The following is a 27,858-nucleotide window of genomic DNA, read 5'->3' as shown; positions in this document are numbered from 1 at the left end:
TTTTGATCTGAAAAAGCAGTGATTTTTGACATAATTTTATAAAATCATAAAAAAAAATTATATTGTATTTTTAATGAAATTAATATTGAACACCTTCAGTAAAACAAGTTAAATGATAATAGTACTTGATCTTACTCTACATTTAACAATTCTCTGTTTAACTGCTAAGGATGCTACAAGGTAAGTATTTTATATTCAATTCCACAATGAATATTTAAACAAAAGAACATCTAATTTATTACTTTAGTAGGTGATTACATTATTTTACTACTTTCAGTTTTACTATGTTAACATTCAGTATAAAATTAAATAAACATGAATAAAACTTTTCTTAAAACCATGCATCTGAGATTTTTATAGTTATTTGTATATTTAAAAATGAAAGAAAATAATCGGTTGCAGTAGAATAATAATGCTTTACTATTTTACAATTGAAGTATGCAAAGATATTTAATTTAAATAATGGTTATTGAAAGTACTGTGATAATCAATCATTTCCTGATAGGTGTTTCTAAATACTCAAAAGGCAACTACAGCTAAGGGACTAGGCAACTACAGGTTTATTTACTGTAACTTCAAAATGGGAAACAAATGATTATGTTTTGTTCATGGTACAGTGAAATATATCAATTGATACTCATCCCCCACGGATACCTCTGTTCTCCATTTTGTGCGTCCAGAGGTCTGTGAGCTGTTGTCTAGTTTCATTTATTTTCGGGCTGTCTGGTTGTGTGTGTACCCTCCAGCAGTGTCGGGCTTTTTTAGATCTATGCTGTTATCACAGTTAGCACTGATTTTATGACTCATAATTTCCACTTTTTGCGAAGGTATCAAAGTACTGATTTATAGATGTGTACCTGCCTCATTGCGGCTGAAAGGTGGCAACGACCCCTGGTCGTAAGTCCCTGTAACGAGCAAGGGAATACTCCCTAGTCCTGCTTGCGTTCTTTTCAGAACGAGAGCCATAATCTGTGGTTTTCGAATCGATCCAGTAGCGGCCAAGAGGTACAAAGAGTGACAGGGGAATACAGAAGGTCCTCAGCTGCCCGAAGCTCGCTGTGGGTAGTAGTCATGCCAGTGGGCTTGCCCAGCTTTTCAAGTAGGAAGAAGACAGCGAGCGTCCCATTTTTTCCAGACAGGCTACGTAATCTCCGGCTAAAATTTGTAGAAGTCAGGAAGTCCAGGCAGAAGAGAAAGCCGGAGCCCGTTCCTATGACCTTGTCGGAGGATGAGGCTTCGGAGATGGATACAGGGACACCTGCCCGAGGTAAGTCAAACCCTGTAGTAGAGACATTTAAGAAAGTGGTGGGTAGACCTGGTAGTTCTGCACTGGCCAAGGAAGTTCAGGGCGATCTGGACTACCTCATTGATTTCCTGGTCTTACCCAGCAGTGTCAGCTCAGGTGCGAGGAAGACAATTCTTCCTCGTTTGCTAAAAATTCAAGAGGCCTTCTCCGCTGTGGCAGATGGCTATGAGACTTTGGCCTCCAAGACCAAGGAGGTCAAAGTGGTTCAGAGACCAGCTCCTGCTCCAGCAAAGCCCAGGCGCTATGCTGAGGTCGTTCGCAGCCAAAGAGAGGCCAGCCAGGCCAAAAAACCGGAGGTCTTGTTTGTCAACAAGGCAGAGAGATTGACTAACCCAAGTTCTGACTTGAAAAAGGATTACCAGGCTGCCCTTCATGACAGCTGGAAGAGCCTGCATATAAGGGATATTAAAACAGACCAGCAAGGATCTAGTTGTGGTTGCCGACAACAAGGAGACGGTCCAGGTCATCAAGGACTCTCCTGCAATGCAGAAGCTCTACCTTGGGGTCAAGGTAGATCCCAAGCGAGGTCGTAGGCCCCGTGTAATAGTCTATGACACTGACTGTGGTCTCTCCGATGAGGAGGTTCTGACTGTAATGAGGGAGCAGAACATTGATTTGGACAAGGCTACGTTCAAAAAGGAGTGTAGGCTAGTCTTAAAACAGGAAAGCATGATGCCGCTAGATATCACAGGGTTTTTGAATTAGGTGCTGGTCTTTTCCAAAAATTCTTATCGGAGGGTAAATTTCCTGGATTTTACATCCTGTTGTGTCAAGGAATGAATACCTTGATGTGCAGCGATGTTTCAAATGTTGTCGTTTCGGTGACGAGGATCCCACTCTAAAGTTCTTCTTACTGTCCTCTGACACTCTTGCCTGTAGTAGGTAAGGTTTTCGACAAGGTCTTGTAATTCTGCATTAATTGTAGGTTGACTTCTAACCATATGCTGATGGACGACCAGTATGGTTTTCATCCCGGCAAGGGCAAAGAGGATGCAATTCTTAGGGTAATGGATCTGGCTTTGTCCAGAGGGGACAAATATGTTTGGCATCTTTTTGGACATATCTGGGGCCTTCAATAGCTTGTGGTGGCTCTCTGCATTGTTTCAACTTCAGCAGCATGAGTGCATGCTAAATGAGATTAGAACTCTCTCGAGCTACTTCAATGACAGAACCAACGTTCCTCATGACAGCAGCTCGGAAGCAGGAAAGACCCTGTCAAAAGGTTGCCCGCAAGGTGGTGTTTTAGGTCCACTCATCTGGGTCGTTGAGTTTGACTCTCATGTGGTTGTAGATGCCCAGTGGCCCGCATCTTGGCTTATGCCGACAATGGGTTGCTGCTGGTTGAGGGCGACTCGCATACCGAAATAGAACTCAAAGCGACACAGACATGTAAGGTTCTCAGGTTGTAAGTCTTCAGCATAAGATGGTTTTCTGTGCGGAGAAAACAACTATGATTCTTCTGAAAGGTCGTCTAGCCATGACCTGTCACCCGCGGGTTGTGATGGACGGCCTTCCGATTAGGTATGTTACTGTTCAGAAGTATCTGGGTGTTATCCTTGATGAGAGGCTTCAATTCAAGGAGTACCTCCAGTTTGTTGCAAAGAAGGCCATTGATGCCTTCTTTGGTGTCCATAGAGTCATCCATCCCGATTAGGAGTTGAATTATCGATCATGCATATTCTTTACAAAGGTGTCTGTGAGGCCATAATGTTGTACGCTGCGCCTGTCTGGCCTCATCATTTGGAATTCCAATGTTATATGAACATTCTTTTGCAAGCCCAGTGTCTTCTACTGTTAGCTGTTGTTGGTGAGTACAGAACTGTCTCGAAAGAGGCAGCCTCTGTGATCACTGGCATTAAATCCATTGACATTCTAGCTACGGAACGTAGCAAGCGGTACATTTCTAAGAAGGAAGGCCTTCTTACTTCTGGGCATATGCAAGAAATTGAAGAGAAAACCAAGGTTTTGACTCTTGGCAAGCTAGGTGGAACGATTCTACTACTGGTCGATACATGCATGGTATCTTTCCAAATGTTAAGGAGCTGTGAGCAATTAGTTGGGTTTCCCTCAATCAGTAAACAACGCAATTCCTTTCGGAACATGGTGCCTTTAGGAATAGTTTGGTTAGGTTTAGTTTGGTTGACTCCAGCTTGTGTCCGGACTGTAGGGTCGATGACACTGTGGACCATGTCCTTTATGTTTGTCCCCAGTACAAGGCTGAACGTATCGGAGTAGTTAGGGAACTTGAGAGATTGGACTCCTTCTTTGATCTGCGTGTCAACTGGAAGATTTGCAGAGAATGGTCTACTGTGGCTGGCTTTCTTCGATTCCTCGTCCTGAGCAGGATAGCTGAAGGGGTATAGTAGAGTAGTACCTTGAGTGGCTGGGGACCGCCTGGGCAGTTGATTGGGCGGAGGTAGGGATATTGGCATCGAGCCATGGTTAGATAAAAATTATGGTGATTATTTGAACGTTAGCAATCGGCAGAACAGCGACTGCACTGTCATGGGCATGGATGCCATGCAGCCGTGAGGTGTAGTGGCATCTCGACGATGGTTGAAGAAAAGTAAATGTCACACGGGATTCTGTGATGGAGCTAAGTGGGAATAGGAGGTCTGTCTGCCTCTCCTTTGTAGACCAGACCAGAGTCCGTAAATTAACCTAAAGTCAGGGGGTATGAACTGAAGTAGAGTTCACTAAGGGAACCAGGACTAAAATTTCGTTGTTGGGAACAACATTTTTGGTGGTATGTTGTTAATTTTCCACGAATTTTGAGACACTTACTAGAAATTGGATCAATAAAAGTAGAACTAGGCGTGGGGTTTGTGCTTCTGCGAGCTTGGTTAGCTAGTTCAGAGTAACGATGTAGGACATTCAAGATGTCTGGACGAGGCCTACAGCGAAGGCGAAAGCTGAGTTTAAAAATCACAGATGTAAATGTCTACCGAGGCATTTACATCAATGGCATCCCAACAAGGCCTGGCTTATTACTATGAGATGCAAAACGTTGGAGGGCGAAAGATAACTCCCGTTAAAGCCCATCATGGCTATGGGTGGGTGGTGGTGTGGTGACCGGAAGTGTCACAAGATGGGAGGGTCTTCCCCTATGGGGTTGGGATGGTCCCCCATGGATATCAACTATAACTATAAAGCCTGTATTACTGGAGATGAACTGATAAAATTTAAAACACAAAACAATTTATGAAGTATGAATAGAAGTTAATGCAGAATCTTATAAAAAGATTGTAGAACTATATTCTTTGCCATATCCTAAGTGATGAAGGGTTAGTTATTTTGGTACTAGAAGGGAGTTTAGTGGAAGTAAATATTGAAAGAGGAAGACAAATATTAGAATAACCAACAAAAATAAATAAGTGAAAAAAAAAACAATATAGAAAAAATTTATGACAAAAAATTATTAAAGGAATTGAAAATGCTCGACAAAATAAAGATTACTTATTTCTGTATCTAACCTTCTTTAGCAAATACAATTACTTTTATTACAAAGAAATAATAAGCAATGTAAAATATTAATTAAGTTTAAAGATAAAGAGTAAACAAAAAAACTCACAGAAATCAAATTAACAAATATTTAGTTTATGGAATAAACCACTTTCATAAAACAATATTTTTGGAGTAAGTAGCTCGAATCAGAACATAAGTAACATTAATATTCTACATCTGCATACTTGAATTACCTAGATGTATAGATAAAATTTTTAAGAAACTAAACTTACTACATACTAAAAACACCATAAAATGTTTCATAAAAATAATCTCGTACTTTTTCTTACGTCTTCCCCATGTCTTATCGATTTCTTCACTGTCAGATTCTTGCCAAACTCTACGTGTCTTCTTTCTGCGAGGTCCATCACTTTCCTCACTGTCATCATTAACTGTAAAGAAAAGAAATCCAATAACGGCAGATATAATTTTATTTTTTACACCTACAACTATTCAACATACATTAATAAGGCAAACAGAAGGTAATACATTTGTATTAACTAGAATTTGTAAATCAACATTACTACAAAATATTCTGCAAATAAAATAATTTCTGGACCAGTCAGGGTGAACTGACTGGATATTTAGTAGTTGTGAACAACTGTCTATTAGCAAAAATTGTTAATTTATTAAGTTTCTATCAATTATCATCAGTATCCATTATTTTTAAAATTGTAAAAAAAAAAAAAAAAATAATTTTATTCGTGGAAGCTCAGATACAGGAAGAACAAGTAAGAAACATATAAGGTTTTAGATATTACGCAGTCTATATCATTCTTCTAAAAGAGGGCAATTTTAAACTCTGGATCCTTCTGGATAGTTTATTATAAGATTTGAACTCCAATATGTAGTTATTTTCATTATTTTTTATTGATCTAGGATTGAGTTTATTTCTAGTGTTTTGAGGGAACATTGGAATTTATCTGAAATTCCAAACACGTTAGTATTAGTTATCAATTACATTATCATATACAAGGTCTGTTTAGAAAATAATTGAGCATTTTTAATTACATGCCAACGGAGATATTTAGTGATGTGCGGTTGGCAGGACTGGTCCACATAACCTCATCTGTAACCACATGTTCTTGTATTGTTGATATCTCGTTTAGTTTTCATGTTACTGTTATTTGAGTGCAACATGTTTAAGTGTTAGTAGTAATTTTTGGGAGCAACAATAAAACGTAAAATTCTGCGTGAAACTGGGTAAAACTTCCACAGAAATGTTTTAACTTTAGAGACAAGCATACAGAAATGATGCTCTGGATGGTATACAATGTTACAATTGATTTTCACAATTTAAAAGTGGTTGTCAGTCAATTGAAGTTGACCCTCAACCAGAAAGGCATTAGGCATCAACTGATGACACCCAAGTTTAGAAAATCAACGATTTGGTGGACGCAAATTGCAGATTGACTGTTAGAAAACTTGTAGAAGGGGTTAGCATCTCAATTGGATCATGCCATGACTGAAACATTTTGACTGAAAAATTGAACATGTATCAAGTTGCAGCAAAGTTCGTTCCTCTTTGATGACCGAACAGGAGAAAGAACATCGAGTGGAAGTTTTTCAGCAACTTCTTGAACAAGCCAATGATGATGAAACATTCATGCAAAAGATCATAACAGGAGATGATAGCTGGATTTATGGCTAGAAACACTGAAACAAAAGTTCAATCATCACAATGGATTGGCAAAGGATCTCTCCTCCCAAGAAAGCAAGCCAGCCTTGAACCAATGTCAAAATGATTGTCTCTGTTTTTTGTTTTTGATTTTAATAGAATTGTACACTTTGAATTCTTGCTTCATTGTGAAAGTGAACCCTGCATACTATCAAGGCATTATACAACGATTACGTGAAAAAAATCTAGGAAAAGAGACCAGAGTTGTGTTGAGGCAACTCTGGTTCATTCACCATGATAATGTGCCCACACACTCAGCTTTGTCAATTCGTCAGTTTTGAGCTAAAAATCAGATGACTTCCTCCCTCTGTCTACTACTCGCCTGTCCTCTTTGCGATTTTTCTTATTTCTGCAATTAAAATCAATGATGAAAGACACCATTTTGAGACTATTTGTCTCAGACTCTAAATTTGTCACTGACTTTAAAGGCCATTTTAAATAAAGGTATCTAGAACTGCTTCATAAAGAAACACAGTTGGGAAAAGTGTGTGGATAGGGGATGAAAACAATAATCTCCCTTCCCCAAGGGGAAGGAAGATTATCTCACCTTAATTCCTTAATTATTAAGATAGGGAGATTATTTTCTTAATTCCCCCTTGGAGAACAAGAACCTTTGAAAAAATAAAGTTCAGTTATGTTCTGAACAGATTTCATATAAACAAATTTTGAGAATAACAGGCATAATTCTAGGAAACTGAAGTAAAGATCTTAAAGCAGATAATACTGATAAACAACTTACAGTTTTCTTTGGTAATAAAAATATAATCCTTACTGATGAAGAATCCTTCCAAAGCTTTAATTTTTATATGCCTAAATAGACTATTCTAATTCACTCAGGAATACATAATTCTAATTCACAGTGGAATACATTTTAAGGTTCTGTATCATGAAAAAATTCATGCTGTGACAACAAGAGTGGTAAATATTGTTCGCTCTCAAGTGCCAGTTGTTATTGGTAAATGTTGTTAGCGTCACCTTTGTTCACTTTTAGTTATATAGCAACAAATTTTTACATAAACATATTTAAATTTGCACTGCATATCTACATAAGAGTGTATTTTAGACTCCCACAGATTTTTAACTCCAGTTTGGCCTGTTTCCCCTATATTCCAAACATATTGGGAAAGAAACTTAAATTTTTAGTTTATTTCTTAGAAGCTTTTGATTTTCAGATGAATAATGTGTAAATGGTTACAAATATCTAAATGTGAATAACTTTTGTTTTATTAACACTAGTTGTTTGGAAAGAAAGCCAGTTGGTAGTAGTGATGAAATATCAATTGAAATTGTTTCAGCAGCTTATATTACTGCTTTAGATGATAAATTAAATTTCAGATCATTAATTAATGTTGGAAATAAAAAAAAATCCAAGGATTTCCTCCATGGGGAGAAAACATCACATTGTACCTCTTTAAACCTGATCTTGGCCATTGAAACACTCCACATAATTAGTCATGATAATAGATTACTAAAACTGTTGTCATTACTAAAAACATGTTAATGTTTCAGTTTATTTAAAATCAATCCACTGTGAGACCATGTCAAATGCTTAACTCAGATCACACTGACTGATACAAACATATTTTAAATTTTCAAATGCATCCATAATTTGATGCATTAAGGTTTGCATGCCTTTAACTGTACTTCTGTCCTTTAGGAACCCAAACTGTTATTCATAGACTAGGGCAATTATTTGAAAGTAAGAGTAAACCTGATCTTTACAACGGTTTCAAAAACCTTATATAGAACAGAAACAACAGATAAGGAATGGTAACTTCAACTGCAGATTTATTTTTTTATTTAAATACTGTAGTTATTTTATTATATAAGGTGGGTGGAAAACAACACTAGGAACAGAAATGTGACCAAATTAATCAACAAGATAGCAATTATATCAATAATATTTTTCAAAAATTATTACTCATATTGTAGTAATTACAACTGCAAAATAACTTCACTCTAAGAACTATTCTTTAGTCAGATCAGTATTAATTTCTTTACAATAAGTCCATGAGAATTTAATTTTCATATGAACAAAATTTTCTGCTATTTTGAAACTAAATGTTTCAGTTTTGCTTCATATTTAACAAAATAGTTTACTGAATTCAGTTTCAGAAACTGATTAATTCAGAGTTTGTGGAGAAGTTTTAATCTCATTTCTAATTATGGCCCATGTGACCTTACATTTACCTGATGTTATGTAAATGAACTCTTAGCCTTATTCTTCGCATTTATGAATAAAAGAGCTTTTTTTTGTAAACATAACACATATTAACCCTTTCAATGTTTCTGAATTAGCAGATTTATGGATGAGTATCATACTATAAAAAATATTTACGAAAAGAGAACTGTATTATAAGAATTATTTATGGAAAATATTTCTTTCATTTCTGGTTACTTCCTACTGAATCTATTGACTGTACTTTCACTTTAACCTAATTTTACAGGAAAACAAAATTAACTGATTTTTCTAAGATATTTAAATATATACGTATATAGACGTAGATGCATAATATATACGTATATATAAAAAAAAAACCTTATCTCCATTTGTGTAAGGGATTTCAGAAGTTCACAGTTGTGTATTCTGCAAACAATTAGATTCATCAAATGAATCGATTTCAACTAAAATAATGTGACATCAATCACATCTTTGCAATTTTATTAAAAAAAAAGAAAAGAGAAAGAAAAAACTTATTTTTGAGATGACTAATACGAAGTGTTTGATACTTAAATTTAGTGCAAAATACACTCGGTGTATTTGCAAATTAACTTTAAGGTTTCTGGGCTAAGAGAGAAATGTTCTGATCTCTGTTTCCTGACATTAAGAAAAGAAGGACGAAGGCTTTGGTCACATGATAAACTGCAAATGTGAGACTGAGAGAGAAGATAAATTTTCTCAAGATATTTGTTAACATGTTATACCTGGACAATAGAAATCTCCATAGGTTGCTTGAGAATGTTCAGTTCAACCATCTTGTGGGAGTTTTTTTAATTGTTGACAAATTGATGGAAATTTCAGCTATTTGACTGTGAGTAAATCTTCTATTGGTTGATTCTAAATTAAGGGAGGAAACATGACAGCCAATGGCTTTACTCTCATTAAAACAAGGAAACAAAAATGACAAAGAGCTACTGCACCATACAACTCTTCCTTGGGATTAGACCAGCCTTATGCAACATTATTTGGGAATGGGCTACCATGTGAGTAACATAAAACTAGAGAATCCTCTGATTTTTATATTTAATGAGGCTCAACACTATCTATCGATTTTAATCTGGAGGACCATGTTATCATCATCGGTGGTACAAATGGATCAATAAACTGTCAGCACAGCTCCTCTGTGTTGCAATGAAGATTGGTAGGTTGAACCATACAAGTGTCTTAAGACTGATATCCTTCAGAGGTTTGAGACTTTAAGTGTTTGATGCCATCCCAAAGGGCAGTGAATGGTTATAATAAGAGCTTATTGATATGATGTTAAATTGTTCCTTTCGATTCAAATCTGGCTCTCACAAGCCATATGCACACACATGATGAGTTGCTTTTAAATTTGGTTAGCAAAGCAATTTTTAAATATTCCCTTACAGCTGTACATCTCTCAGCTGACCTTGGAGCAAGCACTGACGTCAATTTTGACAGAGGTATGGCTATTAGTCTCATCACAACTTTTTACTTAGTCATTTGGCAACATAATAGAGGCACAGGGGCAATGTGATTATGTTGTTTTCATGTGTGAAGTAACTCATCTACATGTTTTTATCATTTTATCTATATTCGTTTTTTGTCTCATCGTTTAGCAATGGTCAAGAGAAAATGTGTGTTTAATGTTAACCTGCAACAGGAATACAAATTTTTGAAATTGTGCAACAACAGTATCAATGAATGTGTTTATTGTACACTATGGACTGGAGAATTTTCTGTTGCACATAAAGGAAAGGGCGATATGAGTGCTATATAAGAGTGCTATTTATTAATGCTACTGTTTCAGCAAACATAAAAGTTTTTTTAAAGCCAAAGATGGGAGTAACAATAACAGTGATCTAGTGTGCTGCTAAAGAAGCTACAATTTCATACCACACTGCTAGACACAAACTGTTTCAAAACATCAGACAGCACATCTAAACTGGTTAAAAAGTTATATGGCCCAAAATTTTTATCTGCTAGAACCAAAACCGAGGCAATTATTGTTAACGCTATTTCGCCATTTATATTTGATAATGTGTTGCGTTCTTTGGAAAACATTAATTATGTAACAGTAACAATGGATAGCTCAAACAGAAGTGAAATAAAACTTGTTCCGATTATTGTAAGATATTTCAGTCTGGAGGAGGTAATTCAAGTTTTAAATTTTGACTCAGTATCTTTTGCAGTGTGTGAAAAAAGACTAACTTTAAGGAAAGTTGGTTTATTATACTGCTGATAACAATAATTTTATAGATGTGAAGATAAAGGGGAATGAAAATGTGTTCAGAAAAGTTCAAAGTGATTAGATACACCTATTTTAGGAATTAGTTGTTCAGCCCATACTGTACATAATTCAGTACAAACAGTATGTGATTCTCTACACCTGGATATAGAAGTTATTGTTATAAAAATTTATATATATTTTCACTTCAGGAAAGAAAAACCCAAAAATTTATGCAATTTTCTGCCAAAGAATTGCTATACAATAAAAGAAAATAATGATATTCAGGAAAAAAATTCTTCTCAAGCATAGACAATTTTTATAATTCTAGTATCCAATACTGAAGAGTTGTGGAGAACCAGTTTTGATAAAGTTATAAGTTTCAATGGATAAATTTACAAACTGAAAATGCCTGATCTGATTTAGAAGAGAATGTACAAGTTGTTAATGAAATTATAAAAGATTCCATAAACACTGATACCTATTTGATAAATGTACATTGTTGAACCAAGTAATTCAAAACCAAAGGGTAGGTTGTGGTTCACGTTCTGAGAAAAGTATCAGATACTACTGAAGAGAACCGGAAAGCAATTTTTAAGGCGTTTCAAAAGACTGTTATTTCATGTTGCAATATTTCTAAAATGGTTGAGTTTGAGATGTCTTTGCCAGGGACATCTGCTCTAGTTGAGAGAGTTTTTTCAATTATGGGAAATATTTGGTCTGCAGAAAGGGATATACTCTCAGTATCTACTGTTAAACACCTACTAAATGTTAAAATTAATCCAGAACCTTCTTGTTATGAATTTTATGATGTAATTAAAACAAACAAACCATTTCTGAAAAAAGTAATGTCTAGTGAAAAATACAACAGAATAAATAAAGTTTCAGTAAACTTTTAAGTAATTTCTAAAATATCTTCTGGGTTGGATCCAAAAAAATATGGTAAGCCTAATTAATGCATTCCTCATTGCATTATCTGAAAGTGTTTATCCTGCATAAATTTGACGAAGACAAACTTTCAGTAAAAAATTGCCTACTGACAGTAATTTCCCACTTCTTGGAAAATATTTTAAATAGCATAGATTCAATTTTTGATGGTTCAATAAAGCATTCAATTTAATTTCACATTTTTTACAGATGAAAATACTTACAGCTATGGTATTATAGCAGCTGCTCAGAAATGGTTCAACTCAAATCTTACCAACTGCAAATGACTGTTAAAATTTCACCTTTTATTAATATACGATTAAGATGTAGGTCCTTACTTTGATAAGTAGAATGCATAGTATCATAGGATGTGTCCTTCGTCTTCTGCTTTTCTTATTATTTACTAATGAATTATGTCAAAATCTTGAATAATTCACAGTTACTCTTTGTACAGATGACACAACTGTATCTCTACAGTTATTAAAATAACTTGAACATTCAACATTAACATTAAAAAAATAATTATTCACTGGATGCTTTGTAATCATTTAACTTTTAAATAAGGATAAAACATTCCAATGTGTTTCTGAAAAGATGTAACAGTGCTGATCAATTGGATAGAATTCCTATTAATGATCATAGTATGATAGTATTTCCTGTTGACCATTAAGTGAAAATTTCTGGGTGTTTTATTTGATGATAAAATTTTCTTGAGATAATCGAACTAAGTTCATCTACAAAACAATATTTAACATTATCAACAACAGGCTGTTTGGTTTTTTAGCATCTTAATAAAATACTAAACTTGGCAACATTAAATATTTATTATACTTATTACATATGAGGGTTATTTTTTTTGAAGGTTCAATCGGTCGCGAAATAAAATCGGATGAACCTTTGCGCATATGTGTTGCGCAGCGTCTCTAGTATGGCCTCCAATCACGCTGCGTCACTTTGTTTAGTTCTGAACATGCAGCTTGCATGTAAACATGTCTACAACAATAGCATCTCCCGCCAAGTGTGAAGTGCATGTGGTAATTGGATTTCTTCAGGTTGAGGGGTGTAATGTAGCTGAAATTCATCGATGAATAAGTAATGTGTACGGTGAAACTTCAATGAGTGACAGAAAAGTGCGACAATGGTGCAGGGAAAGAAGCAAGTGTCAACCGATGATCTCATTTAGCGAATGGATGAGGCAATTTGAGAAAATCGTCGGTTCATAATTTCTGTACTGAGTGATTTGTTTCCTGAAATTTCAAGGTCAGCTCTCTACACCATTGTGAGTGAGACATTTCAGTACCGCAAACTGTGTGCGAGATGGGTTCCCAAGATGCTGTCTGAGCATCACAAAACAATGAGAATGGACACCTCCCTAACGTTTCTCCGGCGCTACAACAATGAAGGAGAGGATTTTTTGAACAAAATTGTCACAGGGACGAGACATAGGTCCATTTCGAAACTGAAGAAACAAAAGAACAATCCAAACAGTGGATGCATTCTCATTCTCCCAGTAAACCAACAAGCGAACCTTCTCAAAGGCTACAGAAAGTGTATGGCTAGTGTGTTCTGGGACCAGAATGGAGTTCTCTTGGTGGAATTCATGGAACGTGACACGACCATCACTGCAGCCTCATACTGCGTTACTCTTCAACGTCTACGAAGGGCAATTCAGAATAAGCGGAGAGGAATGTTGTCATCAGGCATTGTCTTTCTCCATGACAATGCTCGGCCGCATACTGCAGCTGTAAAGAAGAAGCTCCTGCAGCGTTTTCGTTGGGAAGTGTTTGATCACCCACCATACAGCCCGGACTTGGCTCCATTCGATTTTCACCTCTTCGTTCACATGAAACATTGGCTAGGAGGACAACATTTTGGCACAGACATCGAGCTGCAGACCAGCGTAGAAACATGGCTGAAAACACAGGCAGCTCTGTCCTATGATGAGGTTATTGGAAAGTTAGTATCACGCTATGACAAATGTCTAAATCAGAGTGGCGACTATGTAGAGAAATAGCGTAACTATGTAACTACTTGTTAAAAAAAAAATTGTTATTTTCACTGTGGTTTTAATTTCGTGACCAATCGGACCTTGAAAAAAAATAACCCTCGTATATTACCATATGAAGCATGTCAGTCTTTTGGGCTTCCTCAAAAAGTTGGAACAAGTTTTCAGGTCAAAAAATGAATAGCTAGACAGACCATTCATTGGCAGATATACGTATAAACCATGTAGCCAATAATTAAAAATGTTAACTTATTTATGAATGTGCAATCTTTATGAAAAGAAGCATACACTTATTCTTCAAAAAATGTCAATAAAACTATTTCTATCTAACCAGACAAGAGAACAATTCTTATAACCCAACACAGTATTTCGGGTTATTAGAAAGGGACTTATTACATTTCTATTTTAATTTTTAATAAAATGCTGAACCATTAAAAAAAATCTTCTTACCAGTTCATTTAAAATACAACTAAAAAAGTTTTCTTTACTAGAAAAAACTTTACATTGTCAATGGATTTCAGAATGATACAAAGTAAAACAGTTAAATGAAGCCTGCATTTTCTTAATCTCAATTCATTGTAATATAAAAATTTGATCAAATAATTTTTATTAATGCCTTCTAAACTGCGATTTATCTTGTAGTTATTATTTATACTTTTTACCTTTACATATTTATTTTATTATTTCACTGCTTATATTTTAAACATTTAATATTGACTAAATTACAATTATCTTTTATTTCACAAATGTGTATTTTGTGATGCTTCCAGGCAAATTCTGGTAGTCCCTATTTTTCTGTGCAAATCTAGACATTCCTGATGTGATCTAAATAATGCATTATACATTGAGTACAATAAAACGATAAAATGTTTATTTATTTATAAAGGAAGTCAATAATATACAAATTCTTTTAAGAACCATCCTCAACAGGATTAGTTCACAACTTGAGAAAGAACGAGAATACCAGGAAGGCTTCAGACCCTGGAGGAGCTGTCCAGACCAGCTCATGAGTCTCAAGCTAATAATGAATTACAACAGGAAAAGAAACAGAGAAATGGTGATAACATCTATAGATTTCAAGAAAGCTTATGACCGTACCCATAGAGAATCCCTACTAAAAATTCTAAGGCATCTTGGATTACATACCAAATTAATAAACGTGATAAAACTGACCCTCACAAACGCTAAGTTGAAAGTAAAATTCAGAGGCGAGCTCTCAGAACCATTTGAGATTAAACAAGACTGCGTCAAGGCGATGGGTTCTCACCGCTATTATTCAACTGCGCTCTAGAAATGGTAATGGGAGAATGGCTCAAAAAATGCCCCTAAAGGTAAAAATAACCTGAAAAATAAAAACAAATTGTCTTGGTTTTGTCGACAACTTGGCACTGCTAGCAAACAACCTCAACAAAGCTAAATCACAGATATTAGAACTTCAAAACATTGCAAATAAAATTGGCCTAAGAATATCTTTCGAAAAGACAGAAATTATGCCCCAAAAACCAATGAGATTAAAAGAAGTAAACATAAACGGCAATAAAATCAAAATAGTAACCCAATTTAAATACCTCGGAAAAATAATAACAAACAAGCCAAACAGAAAATCCTTGATCCAAATAAGAAGAAACAAACTAGCTAAAGCTCTAAAATTAACCTGGCACACTTACAATAAAAAATTCCTATGAATAAACGCAAAAATAAGACACTACAACATATTTATAAAACCAGAAGTCACTTATGCAGCAGAAACACTCTTCCACCTGAACAAACGATCAAAGACAGACAGTCTCCAGAAAATCAAAACAAGAACTGGAAGAACCTGTATCAATAAAAAGTACCAGAAAGACGAGCAATGGTAGATTGTGTCCAACAAAGTTCTGTACAAAAGAGTTAAAACCCATCACTAATACCATGCATAAGAGGAGTCTAGGATTCTTTGGACATATGAGGATGCAAGATTCAAAACTTTTGAAACAGCTGGTGCTGTATAATCTCAACTTGAAAAACACAAAGGATGCAGATAGATCAGAAAAATAAGAGAGGATCTGAAGGAAATTGGCCTTACACCAGAAGACAATACAGATAAGATGAGATTAAACAAGAAAATCAAGAACAAAAACACTTACTTCACACTCATAAAAAAAAAGCTCACAACACAAACATTTTTAACATTAGAAAGGGCACAAAGATGGGACAATATGAAAAAGTACTAGGAGGACCGTAAGGCCGAAACAGTTCCATCGAAGAGGCTTGGATAATGGACTGATTAAAGTGATCCTATGAGGTCATAAAAGATAATAATAAAGGATGACAATAATAAGACAACCCAAAGTGTGTAATATGTTTGCTAACTAATAAATACCATATAAGAAAAGAATGTCATGATGTATTTTTTTTTTTAATGTATTCTATTTATAATATATATTATAAGTTCTGTTAATTAATAATCTATAAACATTTATTAATTTATAAATTAATAAATGTAAGTACATTAAGTATGTGACTTATTGTGTTCAGAAAGTGTGACTTTCTAAACACTTACTTTTCTTGTTGAAGTATATGACCTTTTGTACAGACCAGCAATATATAGCTTTTTATTTAGTTTTCAATAAGTTGAACATTTCCTCTATCCTCTTCCTTTATTTATTCTTTATTCCTTAAATAGGTACCATAGGGATTGTGTCAAACTGTTACCTTACACTAGCCTGATGAGTAACTATTAACTGGGTGTCTACAAGTCTCCTGTAGGGATTTTATTGATGTTTGAATGTAGTTCTACCTTTGCTATCAATAGTAGGTCCCAGACAAGGAAGTATTTGTATATTTAAGACATCTTATATACGAGTGTTGTACATGTGGTCCTTGTGTGATGTCTAATAAGAGGACATTATTCATATTGTATAAAAAGCCTCTATTCTGAGAAAAATGAGATAACCGTCTTAAAAAAATTTTATTGGATGAATTTTAATTAATAAATGGCTAAATGGAGGTTATGGAATGGGTAGTCACAGTTATATATGAGTGAATTTTATATGAATTTAATTATTATTTCATTTAATTTTTTTTTACCATTCTGGCAGGTGACCAGAGCAAATAATGTCTCAGTATAATGAAAATTATTGCTTCTAAATGATATTTGTATATATTAACAATAAATAAACACACATCTTTCCCATAAAAAAGGATGGTGTGTGGGTTATTTGTTTGATGTATGTGCTCACATTTTTATTTTAGCTGCTACTGGCACAGAGCGAACCACGTGGTGCACCAGGCAGCTGCACGCAGTGCATGAATGATTTATACTTCTCGAATAATTCATTTGTTCAAACGATTTATACTTCTTTATACGAATGATTTATTTAAATAAATATTTATGTTTTGGGGATAAAAAAGGAAAACACTGGGTTTAGAGCTGTGTTAAAAGATCACAACTCAAGAAATAGCTAAAAATGTTTAGGATTTTGAAGCTTTTTGTTGTAAAAGTTTTTATTGTTGTTATGCTAAATTCATAAATGTTGTTCAGTTACAGTTGGCAAAAACATTTAACAAAATCACATGTAATCAAACATAAAACATGTACCATTTTCGCGGTAGGCTATAGGCCCACTTTTTTCTAGTTTATTATTTAAAGTAGCCATTTGTTATTAACAAGAAAAATAATGATTAATTTGAGTAAAATTCTGTTATAAGCAGAGAGTATTACTGCAACAAAGAAGCATTTTACATTGAAAACAAATGGCTGTACCTAGACAGACAGTACTTAGCTGACAATTGGAAAGTAACACAAAAATATCCTTTTTAATACATGAGTAGTATACATGAAGGTAAGGGAGTTTGCAATGTCTTAATTACATCAGAAAAACAAATGTAAATAAAAATATAATTTATAATGTTGAAAAGTGAATAATTTTATGTGCTTAGTATGAGAAAAACTTTGATACTAAGTTCTAAATTAATGCGATATAGTCTATCACTAAAAAAAGATCTTTCATTAGGTGTCACTTACATGTTTAGCACCGAAGCCAATGTTGAAATATTTATTAAAAAAGGAAAAAAAAATATATATAACACATTTCTTAAAAAAAATGAAATTTTACAAAAAATGTATCTGAAAATACATATCATCTGTTGTTATTAGTACAAAACTTACATTACATTATTTAATATAAGTTTAAAAAATATTTTCTAAATAACATATCAACCTATTCTTGATATAAACCATGTAGTAACATATTACTATGTAATGTAACAATCAGAACAAAAGATTGATTTATTTCTGTGACACAGTACCAAAATGTAGAGAAAAAAATAGCTGGATTATTTAATTTACTGCTGATGGAGTATATGTCATAGATGTTGTCAATTAAAACAGTTTAAAATCTGATATATAAATGTGAAAATTTGAAGTGATTCTGTCCATTTGCAATAGCATCACACGAGAGCCAACTGACCGATTTTTTTTTTCAATCTTTCAGGATATATTTGTGTTATCAAAGAGATTTTCAACTCTTTACATTGACCCCTTCCTAAGATATAGGGTATTCTAAGGTAATGGCAAGGAAAACCAAAAGGGATATGTTCATCTAAAGCAGGAGCTACTGTATCAAGAACAAGGGAAACAGAGGAAAGAGAGCTTTTGTTATTTATCACTATTATTCTCACAATCATGAAAATAACAAACACTGTGGTGGTCCAGCAATGGTCCTCGGTAGATGGGAAGAGCAAGCAAAGTGAGCACTGACATTAATTTACAGCGGAACTATAAATTTTGTTACTACAAAACACATAGAGTGTTTCAAATAGTAGTAACTACTGATATGAGGGGGAAGAATGTATTCTAGAGAGATTATTGAACTTTTTAGCTGATGATAGTGTTAAAACTGACCAATGCATTAATGTTGACATTTTTTTTAACCAAAAAATGCTTCCTGAAATTAAATAACAATAATTAAAATAACTTTTTAAACTTTTGTAGGTGGGATGACCATACATTTAAAAATATATGTTAATGTTTAATTGTGCTCTAAGTAATGACGGTAGATGTGAAGGAACAATGAATGGTCACAGTTTGTTAAGTGGATATTCTAGAAGTGAGCTGGGTATATTTCCCACCATTAATAGGGTATTATAAAGAGATAAGTATTTTTAGAAACCAGAAAATTTTGATCATAGATTTTTTCAATTACTTGAGATTTTAACTACTGACAAAATTCTACAGAAATTTAATTATAATCAATTAAAAAAGTTTATTAATAACATTTTAATACAATATTTATAATAAAAATTAACTAATTAAAATATGTCAGTGATATATATTTAAAAATATTAAAAGAAAAAGAATAAAAACAATCCAATATCGAATATAAATGTTCAAGTTCTTTTATGAGAAGGTCTGTACTGTGGCTGTGGTAATGAAGACAGACATCATACTAACTTGTGAGATAAGTCTTCGTAACTGTCCAGGTAGAAAAATCACAATTACTATTATTAATAATTATTATTATAATCATTTCTTATATTGGTGAAAGTTTTTAATTTATACACATATACATATACAAAAAATCAACTAAATTTAAAAGAAAGTAATAATACTGAAGCAGTTTAAACCATTATGAAATAATGAATATTAATATAATTTGTTGTAGAGGTTTTATTATTCTAAAACCTTGTATGAAGATTTAAATTATATTAAAAGTTGTTGAAAAACCATAAGTAGTTGTTATCTAAGTATTATTCTTCCATGATGCTAACATACTTCAAAATGTAAATTTGTAGCATTTCTTGGCAATCTTTGGGACGGATATGAGTCATCCCCCCACTTTAAAAACATATAATGAGCACAGAAAGTTTGTTACTAACTTATACCAAAACATACTCTACCATACTGGAGTGGTAATACATTTGAAATTGATGCATTTTTTATGAGTAAATAAATAACACAGTAAATATTAAATGTGAAAGCTAAGTACACATCAAAACTACTGATTATGAATAAATAAGCATAATGGTAATAAGTGATTAAAAGAAAAATTCTGTTTTGGGGTAATAATTCAGTTATTAAGGAAATGAACTGCTTATAGTAGAATTAATGAATGTTCAGTGTACCAAGCAACAACAGTCTGGTAGGTTTGTAAATTTGCAATAGAAATTACATTATGAAAGGAATAATCATCATACAGTAATAGTACAAGCAGTAGTGGCAGAATAATTATGATCATTCTGTATATATATATATATATATATATATATATATATATATATATATATTTAAAGATGTACACAAAAACAGTACAGTAAATCAATTTTGCACTGACACTTAACAACAAAATAAAAATAAAATTGGCTACAACTGGCATAAAACTGAAAATTCTACAATACTAAACAAAAAATCATATTTAAAAAAAAATTGATCCTGTATTGAAGAAGTTAACCTTCTTGTCATGACATCTGTAAAATGATACAAATGTAATTGGTGAATTATTTTCAGAAGATAATAACATAGATGATCTTCTAGAAACAAGAGTAGATCTGATTATACTTTAAGATGAATCCAATTAAAATTAAAAAAATTTATAAAAAGTAAATTTAAACAATTTTTTTATACAGGCCGGTCCATGAAATGATTCAACATTTGTTTTGACAATAATTGTCAAAACAAATTAATCATTAATGTGTTATATGTTGGCAGAAGTGGCAGCAGTTCATGAATATTAGGTTCTTGTCTTTCCAAGTGCGCTGTTTGTATATCATTCCAAGATGGCTGATAAAGAAAAACTCACTGTTGAACAGAGCATAAAGACTGTTGTTTTTTAATGAAACAAAAAGTGTGGCACTAACACAAAGATGGTTTCGTGCACATTTTCAAACTTGGTGGTCGCCCTCATTTAAAAAAATACATAGACTATGAAAAATTTAATACTGATGGTTCAGTATTTGAGAGTAAGCACAGTCTGCAAATGTTTGTTCTCCAGAATGTAGAAGCTGTCAGAGCAGAGTTGCTGAGGAGCTTGAGCAAATCAACAAGAAAAGCAGCAGCACAACTTGGGATTTGTAGGCGATTTGTGCAGTGGATTTTGAAAATCGATTTGCATTTGTATCTATATAAAATAACAATGTTACCTAAATTAATGGTTGACAATAAACATCAAAGAATGGCATTTGCTGAATGGGCTGTGAACCAAAACATATTGTTGAACAATATTTGGTTTTCAGATGAGGCACATTTTCACCTAGACAGAGTTGTAAATAAACAAAATGTGTGTTTTTGGGCTGCCAAAAATCGACATGTATTTCATGAAAAGGTGCATCATGCTCCAAGAATTATTTTATGGGTCGCTATCTCAAGTCATGGGGTAATAGGGTCATTCTTTTTTGAACAGTGAACGTTATCTGAACATGCTGCGTAGTAATTTTCTTCCTCAGCTTCTTGCAAAAGGGTTTCAATTAGAAAACGAGTGGTTCATGCAGGATGGAGCCAGATCACACACAACTAATGTTGTTTAGACTTTCTGCATGAAACTTTTTATACAATGCCATTTGAAACTGATTTCCTAATTGTTTTGTGAATGGTCAGAACTGGCCCCTGAACAGTCCTAATTTGAATCTGTGTGATTATTTTCTTTGAAAATTTCTAAAGGAAGGATTTCTGAACATCCTCATACAGTGATGGAACTGTGAGTGCTGATCATTGAGGCGTGCAATGAGATAACCGAGGATATGTGTCACTGAGTTATTAACAACACAGATGTTCGTGTTGAAGTTGCTAGATGTGATTGTGGTCAGATTGAACATGTGATAAGCAGAACATAATCTCCAGGTGTAATAAACATTTTTTAACAAAACCAGCTGTTGCGCCACAATGTAAATAAAGTTAATTGTTTTCTATAAAATTTATACTTTAAATTTTTTATGTGCTGTTCATAAAAAAACTAATCTGTTAATTTAATTGTTTTTACTTAGATCTGTTTGTGTTCCTAATCATGTCATTATAAGCAATTTATTGAAATACTATATTTTTAAATAAATCAATATTGATTGTTTTCATCAAAATTGGATTTTCCCGATTTCTTTTTTCAAAATTGGTTTCTGAAACTATAACATCTAAAATTTAAAGTAATACAGTAAGTGGAAATTAACATGCAATGGTCAATTCAAGATTTTTCAGCATTCACACACTTTTCTGATTAACTTAATTTTCTTACTTTTTTTATTAATATTTTGGGTAAGGCACTATTAGCAGGAATACTGAATTTGATTACAACATTAGCTTCTTTTATTCCGCTTACAATGCGTATCAGCACTTTAGTGTTATAAAACAATTTTACATATTTTTGTTTACATGTTTACTCAGAGAAAAAAGAAAATCGGATGAAAATTTAAAGTAGTATATCTATTAATGAAACTGAACCCTAAAACTGTAAACAAAAGTAAACCAGTATGTTCTATAAGACTGATTGTAAAAGTTTCCTTTAAATCAAAAGACAATGCTAAAAAGTACTGCATTACAAATGATGCTGATATCTGTAACAAACAATGAAAAGCAGCAAAAGAAATGGATGTATAACAGCAGTTGACAATATAATAAGATATCATGTGACTGAAAGGAGAGTATAAATTAGAGAGTAAGATTAGTTCTCACCAATAACTAAACAAGTGATTATATGGTTAAGAAATTGTGATTGTTTAGAAGAATAAGAAAGAAATTGATTACGGTTGGTGTTCAAACCTTTGTCTACCATTATGTAGACATGAAGTTTGTTTTTTGCAATCTCACGAACTACTAAATTGATGTAAAAAACACTGTAGCAAAGCTTACTTTTCCTACGTGTTACTGGCTGCATAGTAATGATGTAATTCTCTGTTCAATCACCCTCCCCCAAATTTGTCCTCATTTATATTAATATGATTAATAATATATAAATAAAAAAATTAAGCATTTTACTCATAAACTTAGTTTAGTTAAACCATAATTTAAGTATATTCTACTTTTCAACATTCTACAGTACATGTACAAGAGAATGGTCAGCAGCTCTTCATGGTTTTTCTATGATGGAAAATATTTAGTTACCATATTCGCTGTGGTATGGTACATATGTACCATAATAGGAAGTTTCTGTGTGCTAGTCATTTGAGTAATTCCAGTACAGTACTGAACGGTAAGTTATTTAACTTAACTCTTGTGCTGTATGGGTTTCATTGTTGCCATTCTATACTAGACAGCTATGCGTTACGGCACTTAATGTGCCATATGTGATGAATAATTTATTAACTAAATATATCTTTTTAAATGATTTTATAGTCTATAAAATCATTTTTATAGACTATAAATTTTATAGTCTATAAAAATGTGAACCAACTCTAGTTGAAACAGTTCTTTTATACATATTCTTATTTAGAGTCTATTCGTAATATTCTTAGAGGTAATTTTGCTGGATTGTTCCGTACCAGTAGCATTTCTTTTATTAAAATATGATAAATTTTCTATAAAATTTTTTTTATTGTAATTTATAATGGTATATAATTAATTTATAGTAATAATTTAATAAAGATGAAAAATAAAATTAATAATTTCAGACTATATAAATGATAAAATAGCATTTGATATTTATGAATTTTAAAAAAAGCTTTACATCATCACAAATAACATTATGTTGAAAAGTAATTAATCAAGTAAAAAATAAAACAATTTATTAATTATTTAATAATTTGAATGATATTTATAAGCAAGCGTATAAACATTTTATGTGAAGCGATTTATAACCAATTATCTGGAAATAAATTTTATGTTTCGTCCAGTGTTTACATTAAAATATACATTTGAATGGATGTCTTTTTAAAGAAAACTATTTCAACATATATTTCATTTAGGAATAATAAGATGACGACAAATCAAATCAATGTGTAATGGATTAAGTGATTAAATCTAATTCATAAATAAAAACCAGTATTTATAAGATTAAGTAATATTATGAATGTTTTATTGAATAATTTATTGAACAACTTGTGATAAAAATACATGAAAAGGAAATAAAGAAAATGAAAGATTAAAAAACAATGTGATATGCGCTCAGGCACAAATGTATACTGACCAAAAATCCAAAGAAAAAACAGTTCAGCATATAGAGTAAATCCGTAAATTTGTGCACGAATAAAAACTACAAGCACAGTTACAAAACCTCAGGATGGGTCAATATGTGCTGTAACGCATAGTAGGTAATTACTATATAGCATCAAAGTTGCCTGTACGGCAAGATGGTTAAATTTCCTATTTTATCCGCTGCAGTGAACATATTAACTGCATAAACTTCAAATTATAGGGAATGCTATAAGGAAAATTTTAAGAAAACTATTTAAATTTTAAACATGCAAGTTTTATGCATAAATATATTAGTAAACTAGATAAATAACAAAGATGATACTCACTGAATTCACTGTCAAATCTAGCAATTCTTGCACGAGAAGATCGACGTACAGGCCTGAAATGTCTTCCTCCTTCTGAATCATCAGTATAATCATAATTTTCTTCTTCCTCTTCTTCTTCATCACTAATCAATGATAGATTTATAATGAATAAAGTAATAATAATAATAATTCTCTAAAATTCATAAAATAGTTTCAAAGTGGAAACATCAGTAAAAAAACTTACAAACTGTTTATACTATTAAACTACATATTCATTAATATTGTTATTGTTCTTTCTTAATACTTTTCATAATTAGTAAAGGAAAAAAGTATAAGACATAATTAAATAAAACACCTTTAACTACAACTTAAAAAAAGAAGAGTTTTTGACTACAGATTCAACTATAATTTTGTTTTTTCTAGTGTGTGTTTCTCTCTATAATAGACACTGTAGTGTAGGCATTTATAAGCTACAAGTGTAGTTCAGATTTTTCTGTCATTAGACAAGTTTGAACTAGATCATTACGTCATATTCTAGGTCGTAAACGACTTAGAATATTGAAAATATTCTACCAGTGAGTGAGCATTTATTTTATTCTAAATACCACGCTGGTTTATAAGGGGAAAATTTCTTCCTCTGTATTTCTACACCATTCCTTACTTATCCTATCCCCTTCTGGATTCCCACTGATCCAGACCTTCCTGAATTTTTTTATCCCTCCAAATCTGGGGTTGGATTTGGGGTCATACATTTTCCTGACCCTCACCCACCTTAAAGTTAGCTTGTGGGGTATCGTTGGACGCAGGATGAGGTTTACATCACAGATCAAGTGAAATAATCCCAGTCCAGCCAACCATAAAGAAGAAAACTCTAGAGAAAGCGCTGGAAACTACTATCGAGCCATCTACATCACGGCAGGAGGACAATGGGCTCTGGCCATGCAGGTTACCACCGGTGCAGCTACTGCAGAAGCTTTGGTCAAGGTTTAATCTTTCCCCTAACCCTGTTACGTCAAGAGGATGATAAGGGACACTGAGGCAGATCTTTACATTGCAGTGAAAAAGTTGGGTAATTTGGCTAAGAATGCTGCTCTTTGTTCTTGTTAAGAGGCAGACATCTGAGGCTGCCATTCAGACAGTGGTTGCTACTGGTTGCCTGATTGCGAATGCCTTGGACAATGGGGTGCCTACTTCTCAGGTAGTGAAACTGATAAAAAAGAACTGGCCAAAGAAGGTATTCTATAATACACAAGTTGGAATACCAGACAGCAGTGTGAGGGCCATTAATACGATGGCAGTCTTTGATATGCATGCCATGAAGGAGGGTAAGGTGCTGCAGACACTAGCTGCCAGGTACCCACAAGTGGCCTGGCACCTGAATAGGCTTGGCAAAAAAGCAGGGACTGTTATACTGGCCACAGTTGAGGCTGGACTGATTGGCAATGGTGGAAATGATGATCGACTGATTGCCAACAGATTCCACATGGTATACGTTGGACTCTGATGACGGTGTTGAGTTGGCTCAGGTGTTGATTGACACATTGAGAAAGTACGAGTTAACAGTGGTAGTAACATAGGAACACTGCAGACGTAATTATATGGTTAAGACACGACTATTTATTTGCGCAAAATTTTGGAGTGCAAGGGGAGGGGACTGGGCACAGGTACCACCTCATTGCAACAAAGGGTAAGCTCCCTCCTGCATGGAGTGGTGATGAGCCAGCACCGTAGATGCATAAGACGGAGACTACCGTGCTTAAGATGATCGGTTGGAGATGGTGTTCCCTGCAACTACTGAAATCTTATCCATTAAGAAGGCTGGGGATAAAATGGAGATCAGAATGAAGGAGGAAAAAGATACCTCTGGAGCCTTCAGACAGGCTATTTCCATGGCAATTAACGAAGGTAGTGTCCTCATGAAAACTAGGACTGTTGCTCTCTATATAAGAGACTTGGAACATGATATACTCCCTGAAGAGATTATACAGGGACTGTCTGCGGCCTCTAGTCAGGTGTTGTCGAACAACCTGAGGGTCATGAATAGATCGGGCTACGGAGATACAGGAGTGGCAATATGTTGCCTTCCAACAACATGTACTGCTTCCATAGTACAAAAGGGCAGGATACGGTTTGGTATGGTGTAATAATGCTTTTGTTGTCTGAAAATGGAGCACCTCGCCAAAAAATTGCAGGGGTGAGAATTGAGTGGGCACTTGCTTCAATTGTGGCAGAGAAGGACATTGTGCAGTTACTATGGTGTAGAGGGACACCGAACTGGTGGTGCCCTAAAGTAACAAAAAAAGATATCAGCACTGTGCATGTTAAGGAGAACAATAAGATGAGCCGGAGGATGGTCAAGCAGTCCCTAACCCAATAATGAGAGTTATACAACTTTAAAGTGATTCATTCTGGATTGGCATGGAACTTAGTGACCATCCATGTCTTGGGGGTGGGTGTGGATATAGCAATTGTCTCTGAGCCGAACATCCCTCGCCTTGGAGCAGACTGGATTGTGTCTGAAGATGGTGGAGCGGCACTATGACCAGGAGAATTTTTTCATATACAAGATGTTCATAGGGGCACTGGTTACGTGAGGTGAGAGTGGGCGAAGTGTACCTCTTTCGTGCTACCTCTCACCCAACATGAATATTGAGAGCTACAAGGATTTACTGGTTAATATTTCCAGAGATCTACACATTCATCGGCCAGCACTTTTTGTTGGTGATTGACAACCTGGGAGTCATCAAGGACAGACATGCTTGGCAGAATTCTGGTGGACATTGTTGTGGCACATGATATGGTTTGCCTCAATCAGGAAACGGCCTACACCTTCAGGAGGGGCAATACTGGCTGCATAGTGCGGCCAGTATTTCACTATGCCAAGGTTGGCTGCGCAAATTTCTGAAGAATTCATGGGAAGTAATCACCAGGCTGTATTGATGACAATATCTTGCACTGGCTATAATGGAGGTGCGCTGCCAGTGTTCTAGAGTTGGAGTGTTAGGGACCTAGACCAGCAGGCTTTTGCAGAGGTCCTTGATCTAAGTGGTGTGCGTGGGACTGTGACGGCTTAGGTAAAGGCTACTCGCCTGGCAGGATGTTTAAAAGAGGCTTGTGCGGGTTTGCTGTGGAAGTATAGTAGATCAGGACACCCACCCACTTACTGGTGGATCCAGGAAATCGCCAAGAAAAGGCAGGAATGTCACAGAGCGAGGTGGCGGATGACCAGGGAGTACATCCATACCCTTCAAGTCATATGTGACGCAATACAGGAAGTGCAGGAAAGGGCTCGCAGGACTTATTCATGAGTCAAAAGCTAAAGCATGGAAACAGTTGATATCAGAGGTAGACTCAGATCCATGGGAGACCATACAGGGTGCTTGTTAGGAGAACACTGAGACCCAAAGTCCCTGTAACAAGGAGTGTGGTATATAATAGATAGGTTTTACCTCACAGAGAAGAATTAGGGGCTGATTTTATGGAAGAAATGGAACCTCCCCCCCTTCATTGCTAATGAGCTTATTGCGGCGACTACCCGAAAGCCAGTGGACAAGGCGTCGGGTTCAGACTGGCTGCCAAATTTAGTAGTTAAGGTGGCAGCTTGGGTAGACTGGGATATATTTTTGGA

At 34.3% G+C, this 27,858-nt stretch overlaps 1 protein-coding gene across 3 annotated transcripts in view; it reads right to left on the bottom strand.

Annotated features, from left to right (window-relative positions):
- LOC142328468 (uncharacterized) overlaps positions 1 to 27,858 on the bottom strand; it is a 167,516-nt gene that overhangs the window by 19,905 nt on the left and 119,753 nt on the right. For all 3 annotated transcript variants that reach the window (XM_075372274.1, XM_075372291.1, XM_075372282.1), the window contains exons 14-15: positions 24,252 to 24,373; positions 5,091 to 5,202 (exon numbers count right to left, since the gene is read on the bottom strand). In XM_075372274.1, the coding sequence (XP_075228389.1) occupies positions 5,091 to 5,202; positions 24,252 to 24,373 (234 nt within the window). The remainder of the gene's footprint in view (positions 1 to 5,090; positions 5,203 to 24,251; positions 24,374 to 27,858) is intronic.

Source organism: Lycorma delicatula, chromosome 1 (assembly GCF_047948215.1).
Source record: "Lycorma delicatula isolate Av1 chromosome 1, ASM4794821v1, whole genome shotgun sequence".
In the NCBI taxonomy this organism is placed as follows: Eukaryota; Metazoa; Arthropoda; class Insecta; order Hemiptera; family Fulgoridae; genus Lycorma; species Lycorma delicatula.
The sequence above is the reverse complement of the archived record's forward strand: the minus strand, read 5'-3'. Positions and strand labels throughout refer to the sequence as shown.